The sequence below is a fragment of the Lissotriton helveticus genome, chromosome 9 (assembly GCF_964261635.1).
Source record: "Lissotriton helveticus chromosome 9, aLisHel1.1, whole genome shotgun sequence".
NCBI lineage: Eukaryota > Metazoa > Chordata > Amphibia > Caudata > Salamandridae > Lissotriton > Lissotriton helveticus.
Genome location: NC_136070.1, coordinates 975,433,357 through 975,455,031, shown reverse-complemented (window position 1 = coordinate 975,455,031; position 21,675 = coordinate 975,433,357). Strand labels below are relative to the sequence as shown.

General features: G+C 47.3%; 1 protein-coding gene across 4 annotated transcripts in view; it reads left to right on the top strand.

Annotated features, from left to right (window-relative positions):
* LOC144782102 (hyaluronidase-2-like) overlaps positions 1-14,147 on the top strand; it is an 82,044-nt gene extending 67,897 nt beyond the window's left edge. For 2 of the 4 annotated variants that reach the window (XR_013601105.1, XR_013601104.1), the window contains exons 3-5: positions 9,026-9,115; positions 10,641-12,751; positions 13,480-14,147. Coding sequence is in view for 2 of the 4 variants with exons in the window: in XM_078661268.1 (XP_078517394.1) it covers positions 9,026-9,115; positions 10,641-11,033 (483 nt within the window). In the remaining 2 variants the exon portion in view is untranslated. Of the gene's footprint in view, positions 1-9,025; positions 9,116-10,640 lie in introns of all 4 variants that reach the window. The other 2 variants (XM_078661268.1, XM_078661267.1) reach the window with 1 other exon arrangement.
* The last annotated feature ends 7,528 nt before the right edge of the window (positions 14,148-21,675 follow it).

Genomic DNA, 21,675 nt, shown 5'->3' with positions numbered 1-21,675 from the left:
CTGTCAATGATGACCCTTCAGAGAGAATCGCAGAAACTGATGGAACCTCCATGCCATAGAAACATGGAGATAGGCATCCATGAAAGCCAGCGTAGACATCACAAAACCTGCCTGAATCAATGGAATGATCATTGCAGGGTCTTAATTTTAAATGGGATTTTCCGAACATATTTGTTCATGGACTTAAGGTTTATCATGATCCTGTAACCCGAGCTTTTTTCTACGGGATTAGGAACACAATCAAATAAGTGCCTTGCCCCCTCTCTGACTTTGGGACTGCAACAATTTCTTCCTTTAGGAGAGGGAATCAAATCCCTTCCATCAATGCATTCCTTCTGAGTGGATCTCTTGGAAGAGGCATCTGAACCGTTCCTGATGATGGGGGGGAAAGGACACTAACTCGATCTGGTAACCTCCTTCCAGAAAACTCAGAATTCACTTGTTTGAAGTCGTGCAACTCCAATTTTCCAGGAAATTATGAAGCCGCCAACCGACATCTGGTATCCTGCCAACTGGAACCACTGTGGAGGCATAGTCAGGAATGCTGATTAGAAATCCCTGGATCCTGGTGAGGTTTCTTCTAGAACTTGCCTTGAAAACCTTTCTGCTGACATTTCTGATCTTTAAATGTATTCCTTTTCCTAGGGGAAGGCTGATGAAATGACTTCGCCAAGGAAAAGAAGGATTGTTTGTTGCTGTTTTCAAAAGGAAAACAAATGTTTCAGCTCCTTGAAAACATTATGAAACGTATGCACTAAATGCTCCTCAAGTCAGAGCAGATTCTCTTACTGAAACAAAAGCAATATCTGAAAGAAATTCAGTCTGTCTTTCTATGGATTCCTATAATTCTGGAACCGCCCCCCCTTGCATCGTGGTGAACAAAGTTTTAAAGTCTGATAACGATTGCGCAACATATACCCCATATATACCAGTCTGAATGGCTAAATGAGAACCCTCGTAAGCATTTTTTAGTGAGGAGTCAATCTTTTTGTCTGCCCCCCCTCTTTTAGAATATTGACTTCTGCCATTAACTGGCGCCCCACCGACTGGTCACATTAGAATCCACATGGGAGCTTATCCTCCATGTCTGTCAATGGATAAAGCTTGGACATGAAGCAAGGCATAAGAATACGTTCTGGATCCTTCCACTCATTTTAAAGAACGTCCATCATGAAATGATGAATGTGCAGGGCCTTAGTTGTCTGCTTTCTTTAGCTTTGTTTGCTGTCTTTAGACGTGCTGGCTACTTCCTCATCCGGAAATCCCATGTTTTCACTAAAATGGGCTAGAATGTCCGGTAACATTTCTTTAGAAACATATTTCGTCTTATGCTCCATTGAACCCATAGACGACTCATCCGATGAATCAGAACTGGAAATGTCTGAATATATTTCCTGCCCACCTCCAGACTGTGATCCTGCTTTCTTTTTGTTTAAAGCAGATAAAGTGTCCAAAATCAGCCTCTTAAGCCTCTCCTCCTCCCTCAACTTCTTTTTCTTAGGTGGAAGCATTGGCACAGGACTTTTCATTGAGGATGATGAATTTGGGGAACAATCCCTCCTCTTCCCACCATGTTTTCCCATATTGCAGTCAACAGGTATATCCACCGTCCGCCATAATTCTAACTGAATGTCAAACAGACTAAACAACTATATATAAGCCAGTGAGCGTGCGAAAGGACCCACTCTCAGGAGTCCGAGGAATTTCTGGCGAAGTTGTGGTTTGCTGAAGGGCTGTTGTTACCTCGGACCGCCTCAGGAAACCAACCCAGCTTGTGGTTTTTGCCAGGAGCAACCCGGATCTGACGGGGGAACACTGGCACTGTTCTGCTGTTCCAAGACCCTGCTGGGAGCAGTGAAGAGGCAGAGTGTTTGGGGACCTGAGGGAGACCTGTTCCAACATCGTATCGGAAAAAGTGGGTTACCAACACAAACCCCCAAAGGCAAGAACAGTACTACTATGGAACAAGGGCCCCACCGAAGTCGGTAACGAACATGTGGACTTCTGGGAATGGTAGTCCCTTACATCAGACTACAAAATGAAAGACATTATAGGTGTCAAATGGGAGCCAGCTGTACTCTGTCTAGTGGGAGGAGCTAATGAGGTTAAAGAAAGGGCGAAACCCAAATCTGACTGTTGATGGCATCTGAAGAAGACAGAGTCGAAATGCATCATGCCAACATACTTACATTAAACACGATCTTCCATTGAATCCCCGCTGTGTCCTTTCGGTGTCTTGTGAAGAAGCTGACGTTTTTTTTATATATATATATATATATTTGCAATTTGCGCCCATCCAATGATGTTACTCACTCCCCCACACCACCAACCCGACGCTGCCAACATAGTGCCTGCTGGGATTCGTAGTTCGTTTCATCCTTTCACGAACTACAGTTGGTGTGCTGACCACAGGAGGGGGAGGAGACCCAGGTGCAAACGAGTATTTAACACAAGAGGAGTTAATATGGGGTGTGTTCTTTACAGCGAAGGGCGCTGAAGAAGGCTACCACGCCGAAATGCATCCGCCGCCGCTGGGGTCTGATGGAATAAAGTTGTGTTCTGCTCGAAACCCCCCTTGTGGCCTCTGATCTTTTCTTGCAAAGGATTCTCCATATATATATATATATATATATATATATATATATATATACATATATATATATATATACCCATAGAAAGTTCAAACTGCATTTTACTTGAACACGTGTGATTGACAGCGCATTACCATAAGAATGCTGTCAATCATCACATGGTCAGTATGCAAAAGTGGAGACCGGCTCTGGAACGTGCCTGCGCACCCTATTCCAACCCGTCTCCACTCCCATTGTGTAGTGTTGGGCCTTAGGCCCACATAGTGGAGGAATGAGACACACGGACACCAGTTAGGGGATAGCAGATCTGGCCACGAGCACGTGCGCTCTGGCTCTTTTATTGGCAGCGTCACCTGACCCAGTGACGTCTGTGGTGGGTGGGTGTTTAGTGTAGGGTTACATCTATAACAACTAGACTGTGTCCTAGCAGGACACTACATTCCTCCCCAACTTTAATGAAATGAAAAGCGAATGTCCAACCTGTAAGAAAACAGAACAATAACAGTTGATAGCCTCAACAGATCTTCTTCAGGCGATCAGCTGGGAGAATGTTGAAAGTTCCAGGACTACAAAGTCAGTCAGATGAGCTTCACCTCGGCGGTGTACTTCAGATCATCCTTGTCTTGCTGTATTGACGCTTATGTACAGTGTTCTCACTTTGGGAGCAGAAAGGGTGTGACCCTTGAGGGGTCTCGCAGGTGTTCCTAGTCCAGTGGATGACCACGCTTGTTGGTTGTAGGAGACGATCATGGCACGAGAGGTCTTTCTTTGGATTTGATGATCTTGATGCCTTCACATCTCCGTCCGGCCAGGTAACTTCCGACTTGCCTTTCTTGCTGGACTCCTCTCTCACGGGAGCCTTGAAGACTGGCCTCTCCTGCTTGGACTCTTCTCTCACTAGAGACGCTGGGAGGACCCTCTTGCAGGACACGACGGGACCGGGTGGGCCGTGCGGGCTTCGCATGAGCCGCGCAAAGGCGTCGCTGCCGAACTGCCAACGGACTCACCGCCAAGTCTCTCATGATGTCCTCGGGGTTGTTGATGTCATCCGCCAGGATGGTCTTGCCGTTAGGACATGGGTTCAGTGTCTTCAACAGACCGTTTCTCGGTGCCAGGTGATTACCTGGGGCCTTCATGCTTCCTGTCGCCTGTCGTGGAGCTGCCGCTGCTGCACCTCTCCCATCCGGATTCCTCTCTCACAGGATATGCGGCCGAGGCCCTTGTCCCCTGGACCGCCACTTGATCGCGTGGGCTGTACGGGTCGCTGCCGAACTTCGGACATGGCCACAGTCGAGTCTTGTGTAGTCCACAAGGGTGGATTGTCTAGTGCTCGGGTATGCTCTGCTTCGGTAAGCTTCAGGTTCACGGGGCACCCATGCAGTTCATCAGTGGTTGGTCTCTTCGAATGCAGGTTGTAGGGATTACCGGGATCCACACGGATGTTGCGATGTTCCTTGGACAGCACCGATGTTCCTGTGTGCTGATTGTTACGATGCTCCTTGGACAGCACCGATGTTCCTGTGTGCTGTAGTTCTCTCTCCTCCTCTGTGGAGTGATGTGATTCTCCATTTTTCCTCTTCGTTCACTTCCTCGACGCGGTCCGGTCTTCTTTCTTGCTTTCTCATGCTAACCAGGATTCTCCATGTAGCGGGCCCTCTACATGTCGTCTCCGTGGTCTTGTCCATGTGGTAGGACACTGTCTTCACTTGGCTTGGTGACTAGACCTGTCGTCGTATCTTCTCTGTTGTTGCTTTTCTTTCCTTGGTGACCAGACTGGGTGGTCGGTTTTCATCTTGGGCATGAGTTGTCATGCTGTGCTATTTTCTTCGTGGTCGCTATTCACCGTCACGGTGTTTTGGCGTTGGCGCGCTTTGTCTGTGCGGAGGAGGGTTGCGTCACCGCTCCTGGTGCAACTCTGGTGCATGCTGCCATGCGTGCTGACGATGGCGCTCCGGTTGCTGCAAGACATGGCTGTCTCTGTTGGGGACCTTTGTGTGCTGTCCCGTGGCATTGGCGTGTCGCTGTGTAGCGTCACTTTGGCGCCCTTGATTCCTGGCACGTTCCGGCGCAGTGCTGCGCAGTCCTGGCGTGCGGGCGTGGAATTCTTGGACGCTTGTTGCGAGTCGTTGGGTACTTGCTGCTTTGGCTGGTGTCAGGGACTTGCTGCTTTGGACCGTTGGCGGGAGTGGTTGATGCTGCGGTGAACACCTGTGGCCACAAGGCGTCGCTGCTCTCTCCGTCGTTTGATCTCGGCACTCGTTTTCCCTGGACGTTCTTCCAGTGCTTGGCAGTCGTTTCCTCCAGACGTTCTGTTAGTGCTTGAGTGCTTGGTGAGGCGTTCGTGCCTCTTTCCACGTCGCGCTGGAAGTGGCATCTGCAGACCCTTTGCTGGTGTGTGTGGGTGTCTTCTGCGTGGTTGCGCACTTACTTGCTGCGTGGTAGTAGATTCCAGTTGTGGTTGCGTTGTGTTGCGTTGCGCATTTACTTGCTGCTTGGTTCCTTGGGGCGTTACTCAGTTCCTTGCCCCTTGCTGCTACTGACCCGTCGTGGGTTTGTGCAATGCTTGTTCCTTTGGTGTGTGTAGGTGTGATGGTGCTGGATGGCCACCCAATAGCAGGGGGGGGCTCCTCGGCAGTCTTCCAGGATCTGCAGGGCTCTGCTGATTGAAAATGCCGGCACTGGGACGTGTGACCCTGTAGTGTGGGGGTCCGACCCAGTAAGTAGGTGGCTTGCAGATTCACTGATTGCACTGGGCCCCCAGGAGTCCTTTGGTCTGTACCAGTTTTGTGTTTCTGGCGCGTTCCTGCGCCTCGTGGCGTGTTACTGCGTTGCTGGCTTGTTTCTGCGCGGTCTCCCTTTTGTCTTCAGGAGGTTGCGTATTGGCGTGGCGTCCTTTGGGCATGGCAGTGTTCCTGCACACGGTTAGTTCAGTCTCACATTGTGTCGTTGCAGGCTTGCGCCGGTGCTATCTGGTGCGTGGAGTTCCTTCACTCCTTGCGTGTTGCTGCGCAGTGCTGTGCTGTTGTGTGGAGTTCCTTCCGATCTCGGGGTGGCGGCAGCACCACTGACAGACGTGGATGTGGTTTTGCGCCACCTGTTGACATGGCACTTGCTTTGACCAATGCTTGTTTCGGTCTCGCCGGGAGTCCTTCGGCTTATGGAACTGCACTCTGTGGGCACTGGGTTGCTGCGGGCTTGTTCTAGGTTGCAGTCTGTAGGTGGTTGGCCCAAGGCTTGTTTGCTGCTCCCTCCTGTGCTCTTCTTACAGCCGGCCACTAGATGGCAGTGCTGGATAGATTGGATAGCAGTTCACCTCTTTGTGGGCTTTTGTGGAGCTTTCCTCGGTGTTCACAAGTGGAGCTGAGCTGCCAGTGTTGGGCTCCGTGGGTGCAGTTGGTGCTGTAGCCACTCCGGCTCCACTGGCATGCTGGAGGACAGCGGACGACCCGATGGAGCTGCAGGCTGGATGGCAGGTAGGCTCTACACTTGGCAGGGCTGGGTGGGAAAAGGGGGGCTTGGCACCACACTCTTTGGGCAGCGCTGGCCGCATGCAGTCTTTCCCTTGTCCCCTTCCCTCTCTGCAAGCCCCTTCAGGTCGCGGGCTGAGGAAGGGGGGGGTGCTCTGATGGCTGCAGGCAGTCTCTTGTGGCTCTCCTCGTTGCCCCCGCCCGCAGCAGCCTTTCATTCACTCGCTGCGCGGTGGGGGGGGGGGAAATGGCTGGGGGGTTCAACTGTAGCTGGCGTTGGACTACGTGCCTCCCTGCACTGTAGTAGTCTCCATGCTCACCCCCGCCCTGCCGCCGCAGCGCCTCAGCTCACACGCTGCGCTGGGCGGAGGAAAAGCCGACTTCAGTGAGTGCTTGCCGCTTTTGAACGGCTGCAAGCTGTGTCCTCTCCCCGCTGCCGCAGCTCCAGTTCATAGGCTGCGGGGGACAGTTTGTGTGCAGCAGCTGCGGGTGGGCTCCGCTTTTGTATTTTTTTAAACTCGGCAGCTCTCCACGCGCTCCCCGCCGCCGCAGCTTCACACACGCGGCGGGGGAGGGGGGCGCTGCAGGCAGGCCGCGGGTGGGCTCCGCGAGTCCTGCTTGATTAATGTTCATTCATCCTCGCAACGGCGGACAGGAGGCACCACAGGCAGGCCGCGGGTGGGCTCCGCTGGCGCTGCAGTCTTTCTTCCGTGGGGATGCCACAGGCAGGCCGCGGGTGGGCTCCGCGAGTCCTGCATGAATTATGCTCATTCACCCTCGCAGCGGGGGGCAGGAGGCATCCCAGGCAGGCCGCGGGTGGGCTCCGCTGGCTCTGCTTTAGTGTCAGTTTATTTACGGCAGCATTGTGCCCGTCTAGGCGCTCTTCGGCACAGTCTTTCACCCCTCCGCCGCACTTCACACACGCGGCGGGGAGGGGGGCGCTGCAGGCAGGCCGCGGGTGGGCTCCGCGAGTCTTGCCGTGTTTTGAGTTTATTTTCGGCCGCGTTGCACGCAGGCCATGCGGGTGGGCTCCGCTTTGGTGCACAGTCTTCCGGGGGGAATCACCTCCCGCTCCCGGCTCACCTTCGGCCGACGGGCCAGGTCCTGGGCTGCGGTCGTGGCGGGTGGGCTCCGTCCGGCCGGTGCACCTCTCCGGTGGGGTCTTCAGGCTCGCGGCCGTCGCAGGTGGGCTCTGGGCGGTCCGCTGTTTCCTGGTGGCGCTGGATGGTGGCGGCCGACGCGGGTGGGCTCCGGTCGGCTCGTCCTTGAAGGCAGGTGCGGTGGGCCTCACGGTCGCTGCAGGCTGCGGGGCTCCGACGTGCCCACCGGCTTCTCGGCGCTGCTGCGCCCTGCTACGGGGGGGGGGTGCCCTGCAGGCGGGCAGCTCTCTCCCCCTTTTCTCAGGATGTTTTGGCAGTGGCACGCGTGGCCTCACTACCGGCCTCGTCGCCAATGTAGTGTTGGGCCTTAGGCCCACATAGTGGAGGAATGAGACACACGGACACCAGTTAGGGGATAGCAGATCTGGCCACGAGCACGTGCGCTCTGGCTCTTTTATTGGCAGCGTCACCTGACCCAGTGACGTCTGTGGTGGGTGGGTGTTTAGTGTAGGGTTACATCTATAACAACTAGACTGTGTCCTAGCAGGACACTACACATTGTTTACTCAGTGTACGCGCTGCTTCTGCGCTGAATGCAGCCGTACCTGGAATATGCGGCTTTCAACGCCGTGTTCCTTCACATGCTGCTTTTCAGGTTCACTTCCGCGCACTGCTTTCATACCGCTTTCACTCCCTTTAGTTTTACACTGCCCACGTTGCTTACACTCCGTGCTCATTGAGCCTCTTGGATAGCCCCCTCGTGGGGGTTATTGATTACCCGCTGAGCCGGAGCTTGCTGTACACTGCTCGCGCAGCTTACACGCCACGCTCATAAAACACGCTTGCCGACAGAAACAAAGCGGAGTGAAGCTTCTAAAATAATTATACATACCACACCGGAACCAATGCGAGACCAGAAGGTAGATCTCCCGATGGCCCAAGAGCATGAAAAAACATATTCCCAAGAATTATTTTCCACATACCTTAAGTCTAAGGTGGCCATAATGTGCCTGACTCCTGTGGCTCCCATGATGGTTGCAGGTGCCCCAAAGCCCAGCAGAGGTAAATGCTTGCAACAAATGAAAGCCTATCAGTCATCTGTGGGATGTATGACGATTCAACGCAAACAAGCACAACACACACCATTACATCGCATTCCTCACATCGCACACACCATTACATCGCACGGATTCACCACACAAATCATTACATCGGACTCTGCATTCACACGCATGCAAATGACTTTTTGATCGCATATTACGACCACGCATTCAAGCACACTGCAAAAATCTCCCTTACGGCCCCGCAAAACACAGTAAAATGTACCATACACTTGCAACCCTAAATTGTAAACGGTAATGGCAAAACAGTCCCATATAGTAACATTAACCCTTTCCTCTAACCTTAAAGTCTAAAACACCCCCATATTCGACCCCTAACCCTAAGCCCTAGCCCTAAAGCCTAAAACACCCCCCTTCATATTCCACTCCTAACCCTAAGCCCTAACCCTAAAACCCTCCCCTCCACTAAAGTTCACCGTACCTGTTCCTCGCCGTGTCCCACCGTCCCTGAGTTGTAAATGCCCCCACGATGTGATGGCACCCGCAATGTAGCGCTAAAGTAAGGCTAGATTATTATAGGCCTTAGTAGGACAGTGGGTGCGGTCCGTAAGCGTTTCCTGTTTTGTTTCCTATCTGTGATTGGATACTACCTCATATAGTTATGACTGGGTCGTGGACGAGGGACGTAGAGGTAATGCTGTGTGTCAAGTTGGTTTATTCAATGTTAATCTAGAAATAGTTTTGTACTGAACTTCAGCAACTTCAAACACTGCTGATCAAAACCATGTCACTCTCATCTATTGCAGAAAGACCTCATCTACACCATTGGGGAGAGTGCAGCCCTGGGAGCCGCCGGCACCATTTTTTGGGGTGATGCAAACTACACCCGGAGCAAGGTGGGTACTACAGACAGAGCTGGACATGTGCCTCCTAGCAATGGTCTCTAGGTTGTCTTTTTCTTACATTGGTTTTCTGTGGCATGAACTGAACGTGCAAATTTAACAGTGAATGTAATTACCCAGTAATTGTAAAGGGAAATAAAGATTTTTTTTTTACCCTTTGGAGCAACTGAAACAAGGGGCCTCGGTAACTTTGGGGGTGCAAAATTACTTCTGTTTAAGCACTCCATGAGAGTACATGTGTTTTCTAGCTGTTTCCTTAGTGAGCTTCTCTTCCCCTCACTGCGCTGCTCTCTCACCCATGTGGTTCTTGACTGGACACATCTGTGATGTGCTCACATTTATGTTCTCCCCTGCCCACGTTGCTTTCTTGTCCTCGTGCTTCATCTCCTTCCTCCATGCTGCCCCCTCTCTCTCTCACACACAGGTTTGCCTTTTCCCATGCTCCGTGCCCTGCTTAACTTTTCCTCTCACCTATTTGCTCCCCATGCCCGCCATTTTGCACCCCACCCAAGTTGCTTCCCCAACCTGCTTTGCCCCATGTTGTTTCTGTGCCCCTGCGGGTTGCTTCCCCATCCACTTACCATAAAAACACTTTCACACTTTTTTCCATCTTATTTGCTGATCCAAGCTGGACCAACAAATAAAAAGAAAACAAAGAAAAAGTTCACGTCATTTTATAGGCGCGTGCATGCCTTATACACATGCCTGCAAAATAACACAATAGGCTTTTTGTTCTTATTTAGTAATGCTGCACAGCATGGCTAAAAGTTACTGGCCAAACCAAAAGCGAAATCTATTAGCTTTGCCTGTGCTTGTTTAGATCTGGCTTTAGGTAAGGCTTTTTGATTTTACTAAAAATATATTATATACTTGTAGGGACTTTCAGCTAGCTCTTTTCATCCTTTGGTTTAATTGTTGTCATTCACATTTTTCTTCTGCCCCCTTCATCAGGGGGCCGTAGGTTAGCTCCTTGCATCCATTGAATCTTACTGTGAGTGACTGGTGATGGCGTTAGGCTCTTTCACAAGGAGCACATCCACAAAGTAGTTCCCTTTAGTGGCAGAGACTACTATGGTAATGTGAGCTTTTTAACATCCAAAATATATTTTTGCTTTTAGCAGTTTTATTTAATGAATATAGGCCAGGACCAAGGAGCTCCCCAAAAATAAAGTTTTACAAAAACCATGACAAAACTAGCATTGACAAAGCACTAAGGCTGGCAATAAACGCCAGATCTATTGGCCTTCTTTTAAATTATACAGTAGAAACTTTCCCTGCGGTCATGCATAAGTGCTAGTATGCTTTCTCAAGTGGATATGTAGTACATTTTATCAGTGAGTGTAGGTGAAGCATGCCCATTGTGGGTTGTACTAGTTCAGTAGACCATTGAGAAACATGATTATTTGGCATCCAGGATGTTACTAGTGACAACTGCACTAAATTTGTAATTGTATATATTTCTGGTATGGCAGTGTGCTACTTGGGTGCTCATTTTTTTGCTTCTTTGTTTCCACTCTAGGAGACCTGTGGACTCCTCAAAGATTACCTGGACCAAGACCTGGGCCACTACATCGTAAACGTCACAAAGGCTGCACAGCTCTGTAGTACTGTCCGCTGCAATGGCAATGGGCGTTGCCTGCGCCAGAATAATCACTCCAATGCCTACCTTCACCTCAACAGCGCCAGTTTCCGCATTGAGCGCCAAGGGGCGAGCGCACAGCTGGAGGCTGTGGGAGAGCCCTCGCCAGCTGATGTTAATCAGTTTTGGACCCAGTTTCAGTGCCAGTGTTACGTTGGGTGGCATGGAGAAAGCTGTAAAAATAAGATTGGGGCTAAGGGTGGAGCTGTAACATTGGGCACTTTGAATGTCATATCACTGTTGACAATTACTTTTTTGGTATTCCTTTGCTAGCCCTAGTGGAACTGGAAGAGGGCACTTGACGCCTGGTTCAGGCAAATGCTGCTAGGATGTCAACATGGCTTTGGAATAAGCATTCAAGTGGCAGCATTCCCAGGGGAAGTGGAGATGACAAGATCCTCCTAGTAAAGAAACCGTGTGTTTCACTTTATCCCCAAGGAGCCAAATGTTCAGTCTGTGGTCCTGAACCTTCCACAATCAGCACTGCCAGGACCCTCTCTGTGCCAAAGCCCTCCCTTCTTGTTCCTGTTTCCAAAGGTTGATAGTGGCTGAAGAATGTGGGACGATGAATATGCCCCTGGATGGGCACAGGGTTACAGAGACCCTCTCCTCTAGGACAGTCTGGTAGTTGGTCAGTCGAGTTAGGCATGAGGTCATTGGACTTCATCTCCACTACAGGTATACAGAGCTTTCTAATTCTAGGGCCAGGCTGCGCCGGAGTAGGCACTGAGGCACAGCGTCTTCCGCTGCTAGGTCTAGCTGGCTAAGTCGATTGGCAGAAGAGTACAGAGCCTCATTCCTCTAAGACTTACAGCTCTGAGGTTTGAGTCTGTGATAGTCTGCCACCATTTGTCTAGAAGGGTAAAAAAACTGCTGTGTATCACAGGGCCTGATTCAGCTCTAATGCGAACACCAAACCATTTCAGTGTTCTTGTTTCTACATCAAATGGTGGGGGTGGAGGCAATAATAGCCACTATGAAATGCAGTAGAAAGGAAACCTTATTTTCATAGCAATATCATGATCTTTTAGAAGTGTCTATTACTGAATGTCTCTAAGGTGTCTCTAAGGTGGCGGTCCTGAGATAGAGTACCTAAGATCAAGGATTGGACAGCTTAGTGGAGTGGCAAGCCATTTAATCTCAGGCCTGTAACTTGAGAACTTGATAGTAGAATGAATTAATGAATGAGTGACACTTTGCTATAGTGCCACGACCTTGCTAGCATCCAGGCACTGAGTCAATTCGGAACTGGGGCAGAAGCGGAGACTCGAATATTAGCAGAAAGGTTTTTTTTGTGTTTTTTTCCCTCCCACAAACAGTGTATATTTTGTATGGATTGCAGGTCCAAATGAATCATATTCCAGAGAATGTTTCCTAAATAGAAAATCTGCTGCCCACTGTAGAATAGAAGCGCACTCTAGACTCATCAGAATGACTAGAGCGTAGTAGGCGGCCACATACATAGAAAGCAGAACAAGTGTAGATGTATCTGTAGCTGTTTCCTGCTAAGACTTTATGAACGATGAATAACAATTACAAATGAGTACAGTTATCTAGAGTTTGCTAGTGTGCTAATCTAGCGATGAGCTCAATCTTCAGTTTGCCTTGCCTCGAATAGTAAAATGCCCCTCAAGTGAAGTGTGCATGGGCCAGCGCCCTTTACCGTTGTGTGAAAGGTAGGAGGATCTTGTGTACTTCATCTTACTGGCAAGAGCAGAAGGAAGCATGGACATTAATGCCCAGTGGAAGTCTGCCGGATACATGTGCCTCTCCCTTCAGGATAAGGCTGGGGGATACATCTGTCATACCCTACAGATAAATCAAATATCCCTGCACCTTACCCTGTGGTGAAAGGCAGAAAGATGTATAGCCCTTATCCTACAGTGAAGACTGAGACCTGGCCCCATTTCCTTCAAATGAAAGCTGGAATGGTGTCACATTTATGGAAGAGAGGGATTGTGATTTTTCCCTCTGTAAATCTGGGATTATAGGTGTTTGTCCTTCAGTGCATCACTGAACGTTTTTGCAGTATGTCTCCCATTAAGATCTGAGGGCATGTGACCACTTTTGGGGAGGATGCTGACCTTTGTACCGACTGGTTAAGGTTTGATTTGACATTGAAGTTGTATGCACCACAGTTGTTGGCTACAAAGGGGATTTTGGGACTATCAGCATCAAACATCTGAATTCAGTCACAGTGCCATGTGTGATTTTGTAGGAATACTGTAGGGGGTATTTATTTTTAAATATCCATAGGCTGGCTAGAAAGTCAAATCAGGTAGGTCATGTTGCTACTCCGGAGCTGACTTTGCCTCCCCTCCACGCACAAACTTCAGTCAATTAAAAACTAGAAGATGAATGAGGACTGTTATATGGGCAGACTTGAAAAATCGTGTCTTTTTCCCTGAGATGCTGCAAAGGAAATTCCAATTTGAGTCTTGGGTTGAAACATGGCAACATCCCTGTTCTGCATCTCTGGAGTAATACATTTCTCCTCGTATTGCAAGTGGGGATAGCAGAATGTGAGTGAACAAGATAATTCTTGAGGCTGGGTTTGTGGCTTTTTCATGCAATTGGGGACTTTTGTCCAGCAGATGTGACAATGGTGGATTTTGTCATGCAGGAATTGGTATAGGGGATTGCACCTTGTCGAAATTGGAATGTGTTTTTTTTCTAGCCGGCAGTGAAATGGGGGCTGTCCTGCGCGTACTGGGATTAGGGCTGTTTGTCCTGCAGGTGTCGGCATGGTTGCTTCTCATTAGACAAAGGTGGTATGAAAGCTTTTATTCTGCATTGAGGAGACTGGCCTGCACTGGAGAAGTCCATAGGTGTGGTTCAACGTTCTTCTGTTTTAGGAAGAAGAAGAGCCATCATTGATCAAAGTTCATAGATTCTATTTTCCATGAGTAAACTGGGTGAAAAGAAAATGGAGTGATCCCACCCCAGCTGGAAGTGCTGGGATGAATAGAAAGGAATTGACATATGTTTGGATTACTTTTAAAAGGGAATTGACTTGGAGGGGATCTTGCTTTGTGGTTTAATGTTATTGTTAGAAGCACAAAGAACTGGTCATAGGGTAGCAAGGGGGTGGTCTCAGGATAACGATTAGGGATGAGGAGTAAAGTTTGTTATTAACCACTTGTAGGAGTCCATCGGTACCCCTCATAACCACAACTCCTCCGTGCCCATGGAGACCCCACCTGAAGAAACAGGAATGACCCGTGAATATTCTTTATTTATACCGCCAAACCTCATTCCACGTTTCCTAGTTCTGGTGTGCAGTGTAGTTCTAGTGGGTGGTGCGCTTTTACGAATTGTATTGAATTTTCCGTTTTGTAAAGCAATTTGAATTAAAACAACAACAAGCATCACAGTTTCTTAATAACATCTGTTGCCTCCGTTTGATTACTTGAATTCTGAGGTGTGGAGAGAGGCTGATGTGTAAACTTCTGAAAATCCACACATGACTGAAATATGGAAAAAAAATGAAGCATTACTGAATTCCTGCTGGTTACATGATCTGTACTGTCTTTTACAGCATATAGTAGTAAAAAACAATGAAACCACTTTTATTTGTCTTAAGCACTGAGGGGAAAATAAGTTTATTCATTGTTTATGTGGTTGCAGTGCTTACAGACTACTCAATCGTACCTCAATATGCATGTGGCAACTCACTCCAAGAACATGACATGTCACAGTAGGATGTTTGATTGATGCGTTTTCACCATGGCCCCCAAATTTTCAGTTTTCACAGTTACAACATTCACAACTCCCATAGCGGCAGTCTCTTTGCTGATACAGAAGTGGACAGATCTAATGGCCATGATGGCGGGCATGTCTGCACAGCATGGACTCATCTCATGAGGTTCATTCCAGGAGACCTTTGAATTTGTGACCACTCTACAAATACATGGCCTACCAGACGGTGTATACAAACTGATCATGACCAATCACTTCTTTCCTGATCCCAATCCAAGATGGCCACTGTGCACATCAATAACCTACTTGAATGAATTTGAGTTGTCGCAATAACTGAATCCAAGATGGGAGCAGACTTCATATAAGTGAAAAGAGGAACCTCGATGTATAAAAGTGTATCTTCTTGATTGATCTGGGTATGACCACTTTGCATTAACAATTGCTACAGTCCTAGTTCTTTGTTTGATCACCTGACTTCTGCTCCACCACTAGTCCTTGCCTGCTTGATTACACCCTGAATAAGTGGGAGTGGGTATGGTTCGGTGTCTTCCTTTATGATTTCCCTTTTAACCCATTTCTATTGTGTGCACCTATACCATGTCAATCTTCATTATCATTGAGGATCTAAAGTTTAGTTGTCTCTTTCCTAAATTTGTGTAGCAATGGTTTCAAAATAAGTGGGAGAAATAATAGGTCACCTGGGAAAATGCAGAGGTTGACTTCAGGATTCTGAAATTGTGAGGTGGTCATACCTTTCCTGGCACTGTTATTGCTGAATATTGGGTCAATTGATTTGCACACCTTCAGTAACCCCTCCATCCTTCTACCAACCCCGCCCCTCCTATATTTTAATAATATCGATATAAGATGCTCATGAGGAACTTCATAAGAGATGTATCAAGAAGTTTATATATCACTCGGTGATGCCGTCATTTATATTTATTTATGTTGTATGTTGAAGGAGGCTGTAGGTCACCAGGTAGAAATTACACGTGTAGTTAATTTGCCTTGGTGAAAATTTGATTGTATGTATATGGTATTTCTACAGCACAAACCTAGCCAAAAGATCAAAGACAAGCATAAAGTCAACGAGTAAGAGGAGATAGGGCTGGGTTGAGTATGGTTAATAAATTCTGGTGCAGTGCTCTTTAAAAAGGTGAGTCTTCAACCTTTACCTACATTGGATTAGTGTTGTGGTGGTCCTACTGAATACAGGGATGTTGAGATTCTGGGTGCATAGATAGAATAGATCTGCTGTCTTACCTTTTCTGTCTAACACTTCTTCGTCTGAAGGCATGTTCCTTACAAAGTATTGGCGCCACTCCATTTTGATAAGCAGGCAGCAAAAGTAACAAATCTGGAAGAACTTTTCAAAGCCATATGTGTGGCCTTAGTACCAAATGGATACTCAATAAGATTTAGAGTATCCCGTGTTCAACACAATTTACTGGCCAAACTGGAGGATACGAAATTCAAATGGTTCATGTAGAGCCAATTTTGTACATTCTAAGGGAATGTCTCTCTCGATGATAAACAAAGGGCCCTGGGATGTTGCCTCAACACTGCTGTATTTGGGTAACGTCAGTCCCAGGATGGAAGGCGAAGGTGCCAGACAATTATTCCATCTTTGTCATAGAAAGCTTTCACCAGTCCCGGGTGAAGGTGATACCTTTGCTAAATGAGTCCGTAGTGAATGTTTGTTTTGCATATACATGTTTACCCAGGTGCCTGAAAGGCATATTGGGTTGATCTTGTTTTTCTGCAAGACCGTAGAGGAATATGGGATCCCTCTTGCCCGTAGAAGGCAAGGTGGGCAAATCTGAAACCATACGAAAGGTTGTTGTGGTGCCACCTGAAGTCTACATGGGAACAGTTTCCATAACAGGTCATTTGCATGCTTTTACCAGAGGAAATAATTCTTGTCACAAACTTTGAATTTGCTGCCAGGAGCTTCCTCGTTCGCATCACATAGACAAATTCATTTTCATTGCAAAACTTAACATTCTTGGTTACGGCAAGGGATTGTACAGTGGTCTTTCTCACTCTAGATATCGTCTCTTAACAGGAGGTTTTAGTCCAGGGTAGGTAGCAGCTCCAAAAACTTGTGAATGCCCATAAACTCAGATGTTTGTGGATATTGATCACTTTTTGCAAATGCGCATTCTCTTGGAACACACCGCTTCTTGCCATAATCCTAAAATACATAACGATGGACAGTCCGCCATAAGGGAGAGTTCTCCACATTCGTAAGTAAGATATAAATGTGTAACAACTAAAAACAAGCATTGGTATATCCAATAGGTCTCGCTTTTGGGACCTAACAAGAGTTTAGCCGTGCACCACGTTAACCTGGGTGCTGTGCCACCAGGTATTGAAGAGCTATACAATTACTACACACTGGGTGTGAAAGAAAGAGTGAATAGTTTTTGTGCATGAAAATGGTGCTGGGTGAGTGTGTGTAAGAAACAGCAGTAGGGCTTTACCTTAAAGAATGCATCCATCTTGACGGTTCCTAAGTAAATAAATTAGTGAAAAAAACAGCAAACACTCAAACCCTCTGTCCTAAGACCACAACCCAGGCAGCCTTGCGCATCACCCCTCCACGAAGCGCCTAGAGTTGGCCCAGTACACAAGCCCACACAGTTCTATTCCAGGCCCTCGAGGAGGAGGAAAGTGGCGAGGCATCCAATACCAAGCAACGAAGGGTGAGGAGACCGGCACTCCTCTGAAGGAACGCACTTTTAAGTAACTAAAACAGCAAAGATGCCAGTGTTCGCACCACACGTCATAACTCTGAAACCATTCACTTCTCATTTTCATTCTGTCTCAACCTTTCACAATAGAAAAAGGTGATATGTTTTTAAAAAATGCAATAAAATGGCGTTTGCAGTTTTTATTGGGAGCCCACACACTGTATTCAAAGTTTTACTTAAGGAGAGCACAGATACAGGGCTCATATAGCTGGCACGATGCTTCTCCCATGCATGTCTGTGTTTAAGTATACATGGGCATGTCTTTTGCAGAGTATCTTACTTTTAGCACCTCTGCCTCAAATTAAAAATGCGAAACAAAATGCTTAGGCAAGTTTCAGAACGTTTTTCATCAATACCTGCACCTATGCAGTTTTTAGAATTCGGAGGAGATATATCAGTGTGTTATTTCCACCCATTAACTTCCCAACTCAGACAGCAGCTCTTTAACCATGGATATTTCTAAACACATAACATCCGTGATCTTATGTGCCCTATTAGCCTGACAGAGCGGTGCTGGGCAGGGTTGCGGGATGAAGTAAGCTGAGGACAGGAAACATCAAAGACGCTAATTACGGGGGAAGGAAACAAGCATTTGCCAATACAACAGGTCTCGCATTTACACAAGCTTTGAGCTATTGGCATTGTAAATGACAATGCCTTTTATTTATGTTTTAAAAACAAAAACATAAATAAAAGGTATTGTCATTTACAATGCCACTAGCTCAAACTCGTGTAAATGCGAGACCTATTGCATTGCAAATGCTTGTGTATATGTTTCGATTGGTTGTACGATTTAAATTTGAGAACAGTCCTATAAAAAAGATAACACAAATCAAAAAAACCTGCACACACACTGGCTCTCTCTTTCCCTCGGGCCACCACACAAACGCACACACAAAGGTACCAAAAATGTAATTCTCACCTCCCCATGCCCAAAGGCAGCGCTTCTCAGCCTGGCCTCTGCCCCTGAGTGGTGAGTCCTACAGCCGTGGTCAAAAGACCACATTCGGTGCCCAGAGTTGTATTTACCCAGGCTGTGAAGAGCGGGCTGCCGCCGTGGGGCCCGGCCAGCCCTCCAAAGCCTTTCTGAGCGGCGCGAAAAGCAACATTTGCAGGTAAGGGTTATAGCATGAGTGATTCAGGACACATTTAAATGCTGCTTTTAGATGCTTTCTTTGTTGTTATTCCACAAAATTATACAGAACCATGTTTGAAATGGGATGCATGTCAAGGGAAGGGCTGTTTTAGGGTCTTTCCACTTCACAAGTGTCACGAACGGTGGTAATTCAAATGGCTGTAGTAATAACTTTGATTCTGCTGCATTTTACAGCAATAAGATGTTTCCCCGAGTGTGTCACGAAAAAGGCACTGAAATGTCACACCTAAGTACAGTGAAAAAATTGCAAAGTCGCACAATGGGGAAAAAACTTGTCAGCTACTTGCGTATGTTTTCAAAAACATATAGTGCATGTTATTTGGGTGGTCTTTGCTACATGGTTGTAGGACGCGGCTTGGTTGCATCTGACGTGATGGCCGCCCTAAGTGCCTCAACAGCAGAACCTGGCCCTAAGTGCCTTAAAACAGAACCCGGCCCCAAGTGCCTGAATAGCAGAACCCGGCCCTAAGTTTCTGAACAGCAGAACCCTGGCCTAAGTGTCTCGACAGGAGAACCCGGCCCTAAGCTCATTAACAGCAGAACCCTGGCCTAAGTTTCTCGACAACACAAACCTGGCCTAAGTGCCTCAACAACAGAACCTGTGCGTAAGTGCCTCGACAGCAGAACCCTGGCTTAGGTACCCACCCCATCCAAAGGAGCTGTGACCAATAAACAGCGGCTGGATGACGTCACTCTTCTAGTGAGTGTACACTTGAGGCTTCACTCCCTCTTTATTTATTATAAGATTGGGTGCCCGGGGTTCCCCAATAGATGTTGTTTTCTTTCATTGGGTAATAATGAGGACGGTGTAGTTGTTGTTTCATTAATTTGCACTTTGGATTAAGTTGTTTATTAAAGAACATCATTTTGAGTGCTTTGTTTCTGAAAGCCTGCCTATAACAAGGAACTCATGCACCCCCGAGACAGGACTGAGTGACCAGGGCCAGGCTCCTCACGCAGCAGCTGAGGGACAATGAATCACACAGTAGTATCACCAATGAAATTGCCAGCTGTGCAAAACAAACGGAGCCGTGAGCAGAAGAAAAGATGAAGGGAAGCCTTAAACATAAAATACTCTGAAAGTAACCTGTCAAGGTTGCAAACGGAGAAGGTGCACAGAAAAGTTAGCAGCGCATGCGCTTCAACGCAGGTGAGACCTAAGCGGCGGAGCCTAAGGGAGACAGGGAGGTCACCAACCCCAATTCCAAAGAAACCGGACAGAAAACCAACGACTATAGATCTCACAAGCGAGCAGCGCATGCGCTGCAACGCAGGCAAGACCTAAAAAACACAAGCGGTGCAGTGCACGTAGGCTCTGGAGCCCGAGGTTTTACATGCCGGAGTCCTTGCTGGACTGTCGTGCTTGAAGCACAATAAATAGATGCAAATCCAGTTTATTGTGTTAAACCGCATGCGTGCGGCTGTAATTTTTGCGCTGTGCGGCTTTTTTTGAAATACCGCGCTACATGACGAGCTAGCTCTTCATGAGCATGCGAGCGTCGCAACTCATGACGAGCTCAGCTCATCATGAGCATGGAAGGGGTTAAAGCTAGATGTTTCTTAGAAAGTATACAAAAGTATGTCTGCAACACAATTAAAGGTCGATGTAAAAAAATGATGATATGCATGTTTGAGTCATGCTGGGGTAACATTGGTTTAAAAACGTATATGTATAATTTCAAAGTATGAATTAATGATCTTAAATGGATACAATACCCAGGCCTCAGTAGGTGTTGCTTCAGAGAGTTTCCTCAGCCAGTAAAGTAACAAGTGCTTGCGGCTAGTTATGTTGTTCTAGCGCTCTTGTTGCTGCAATTGTTTTTGTATAATGAATTGAATATCTTACTGAGCCATACAGCATTCACTTCGCAGGTTTACAGCATCCGAAAGGGGGCAGGGGTGCTGGAAAGGGGCTTCTTGAGCACAAAGGTCAGTGCTGCAGTCGGTGGTAGGAGTCATAATTGTTAAGCACACTGGGTACTGAAGACACATGCTTTTGCTGACACTTAGTTTGGCGAGATGCATCGAAACAAATTTGTTCCGAGTACTTACCTAAAGTACCCAGGTCATCACCGATTGCTTCCACTACAAAGTCAGCCTATTTCCCAACAACTCCAACTTTCTGACCGGGACCCCAGACACGAACTTCTGGGAAAGTGAAAGTCCGAGAACCACGGCCTGCACGAGGGGGAAGAGACACTGCTGGGAGACAAGCACAGGCACGCTAATTAAAAAAACATGGCCCCTGCGCGCCGCTGCAGGCTCCCGAGAGCAAAACTCTCTGGGAGTGAACATTTCAGAAGAAGCTGGGACCTCCACACGCCTTTGGCCAATTGTGTACTAAAGCCAGACTCAAAGGCTAATCGCATGTGAGGACCACAGGCAAAAGCTTTAACTGAAGCTGAAGTGATTCCAAGAGGTCGATTTCCTACACAGCGCGTGCACGCTACTAGAAGCTCGACCCAAAAAAGGAGTTGGACCTACTGGTAGGCCTAAAAACAGCTATCAGAGCTATTATTCGTGTCTCTGCTCCTAAAGAGGAGTCATTCTGTAGTAGGCATTAAAAGGAAAAAAAAATTATAAACAACGTCTCAGTAAGAAAAATTCATGTTTTCAAGAACTATGGATCCAGCCATATGCAAATCAGTCTTCACCCTGTTGCTCATGGGAACAGTCCAGCTCGAACTGGCAGGCCTTGTCCTCCCTGGACTCGAAAACAAGCATTCTGGGACGGGTTTCAAGGTCGAAATAAATTGACTCAACAGAAAGATAAGAATAACAGCTCATGTTTATACAAACTATTTATTAGGTGAGAAGGCACCTTTCAGTTAATATACGGCATGGTTGTGACAGTAATTGCAGAAAGCTGATTTTATGTTTTGATTTTAATAATGTAAATTCATTTACTCTGCCATAGTTGGTTCCTATTCAGGCCCAGGAGTATAGGAATTTCATTGGACCCCAAGAGTAAGATGGTAACCGCATGATGTGCGACCACAAGAAAAAACATTGTTGTACATGGTTTGCGTTAAGGCTTGATTTCACAATGATTAAACTGCACTGTGTGTGTGTGCAGTGACATATTACCTGTATTTTGGACATATACATTATTTGAATGGAAGGGTCAACAGTAATAATTTTTACAAGTGTCTTTTTATTCTTACTATAGATGCAAGATTAGTTTGTAAACTAGGGTGCCCACCTAGGATCAAAGGGTCAAAAATTAAGCCAAGTAGTCATTTGTGTTTGTTTTACACAGCTGTGTAGAGGCAAACCATCGACATAGGGGGATATTCTCAAGAACTTC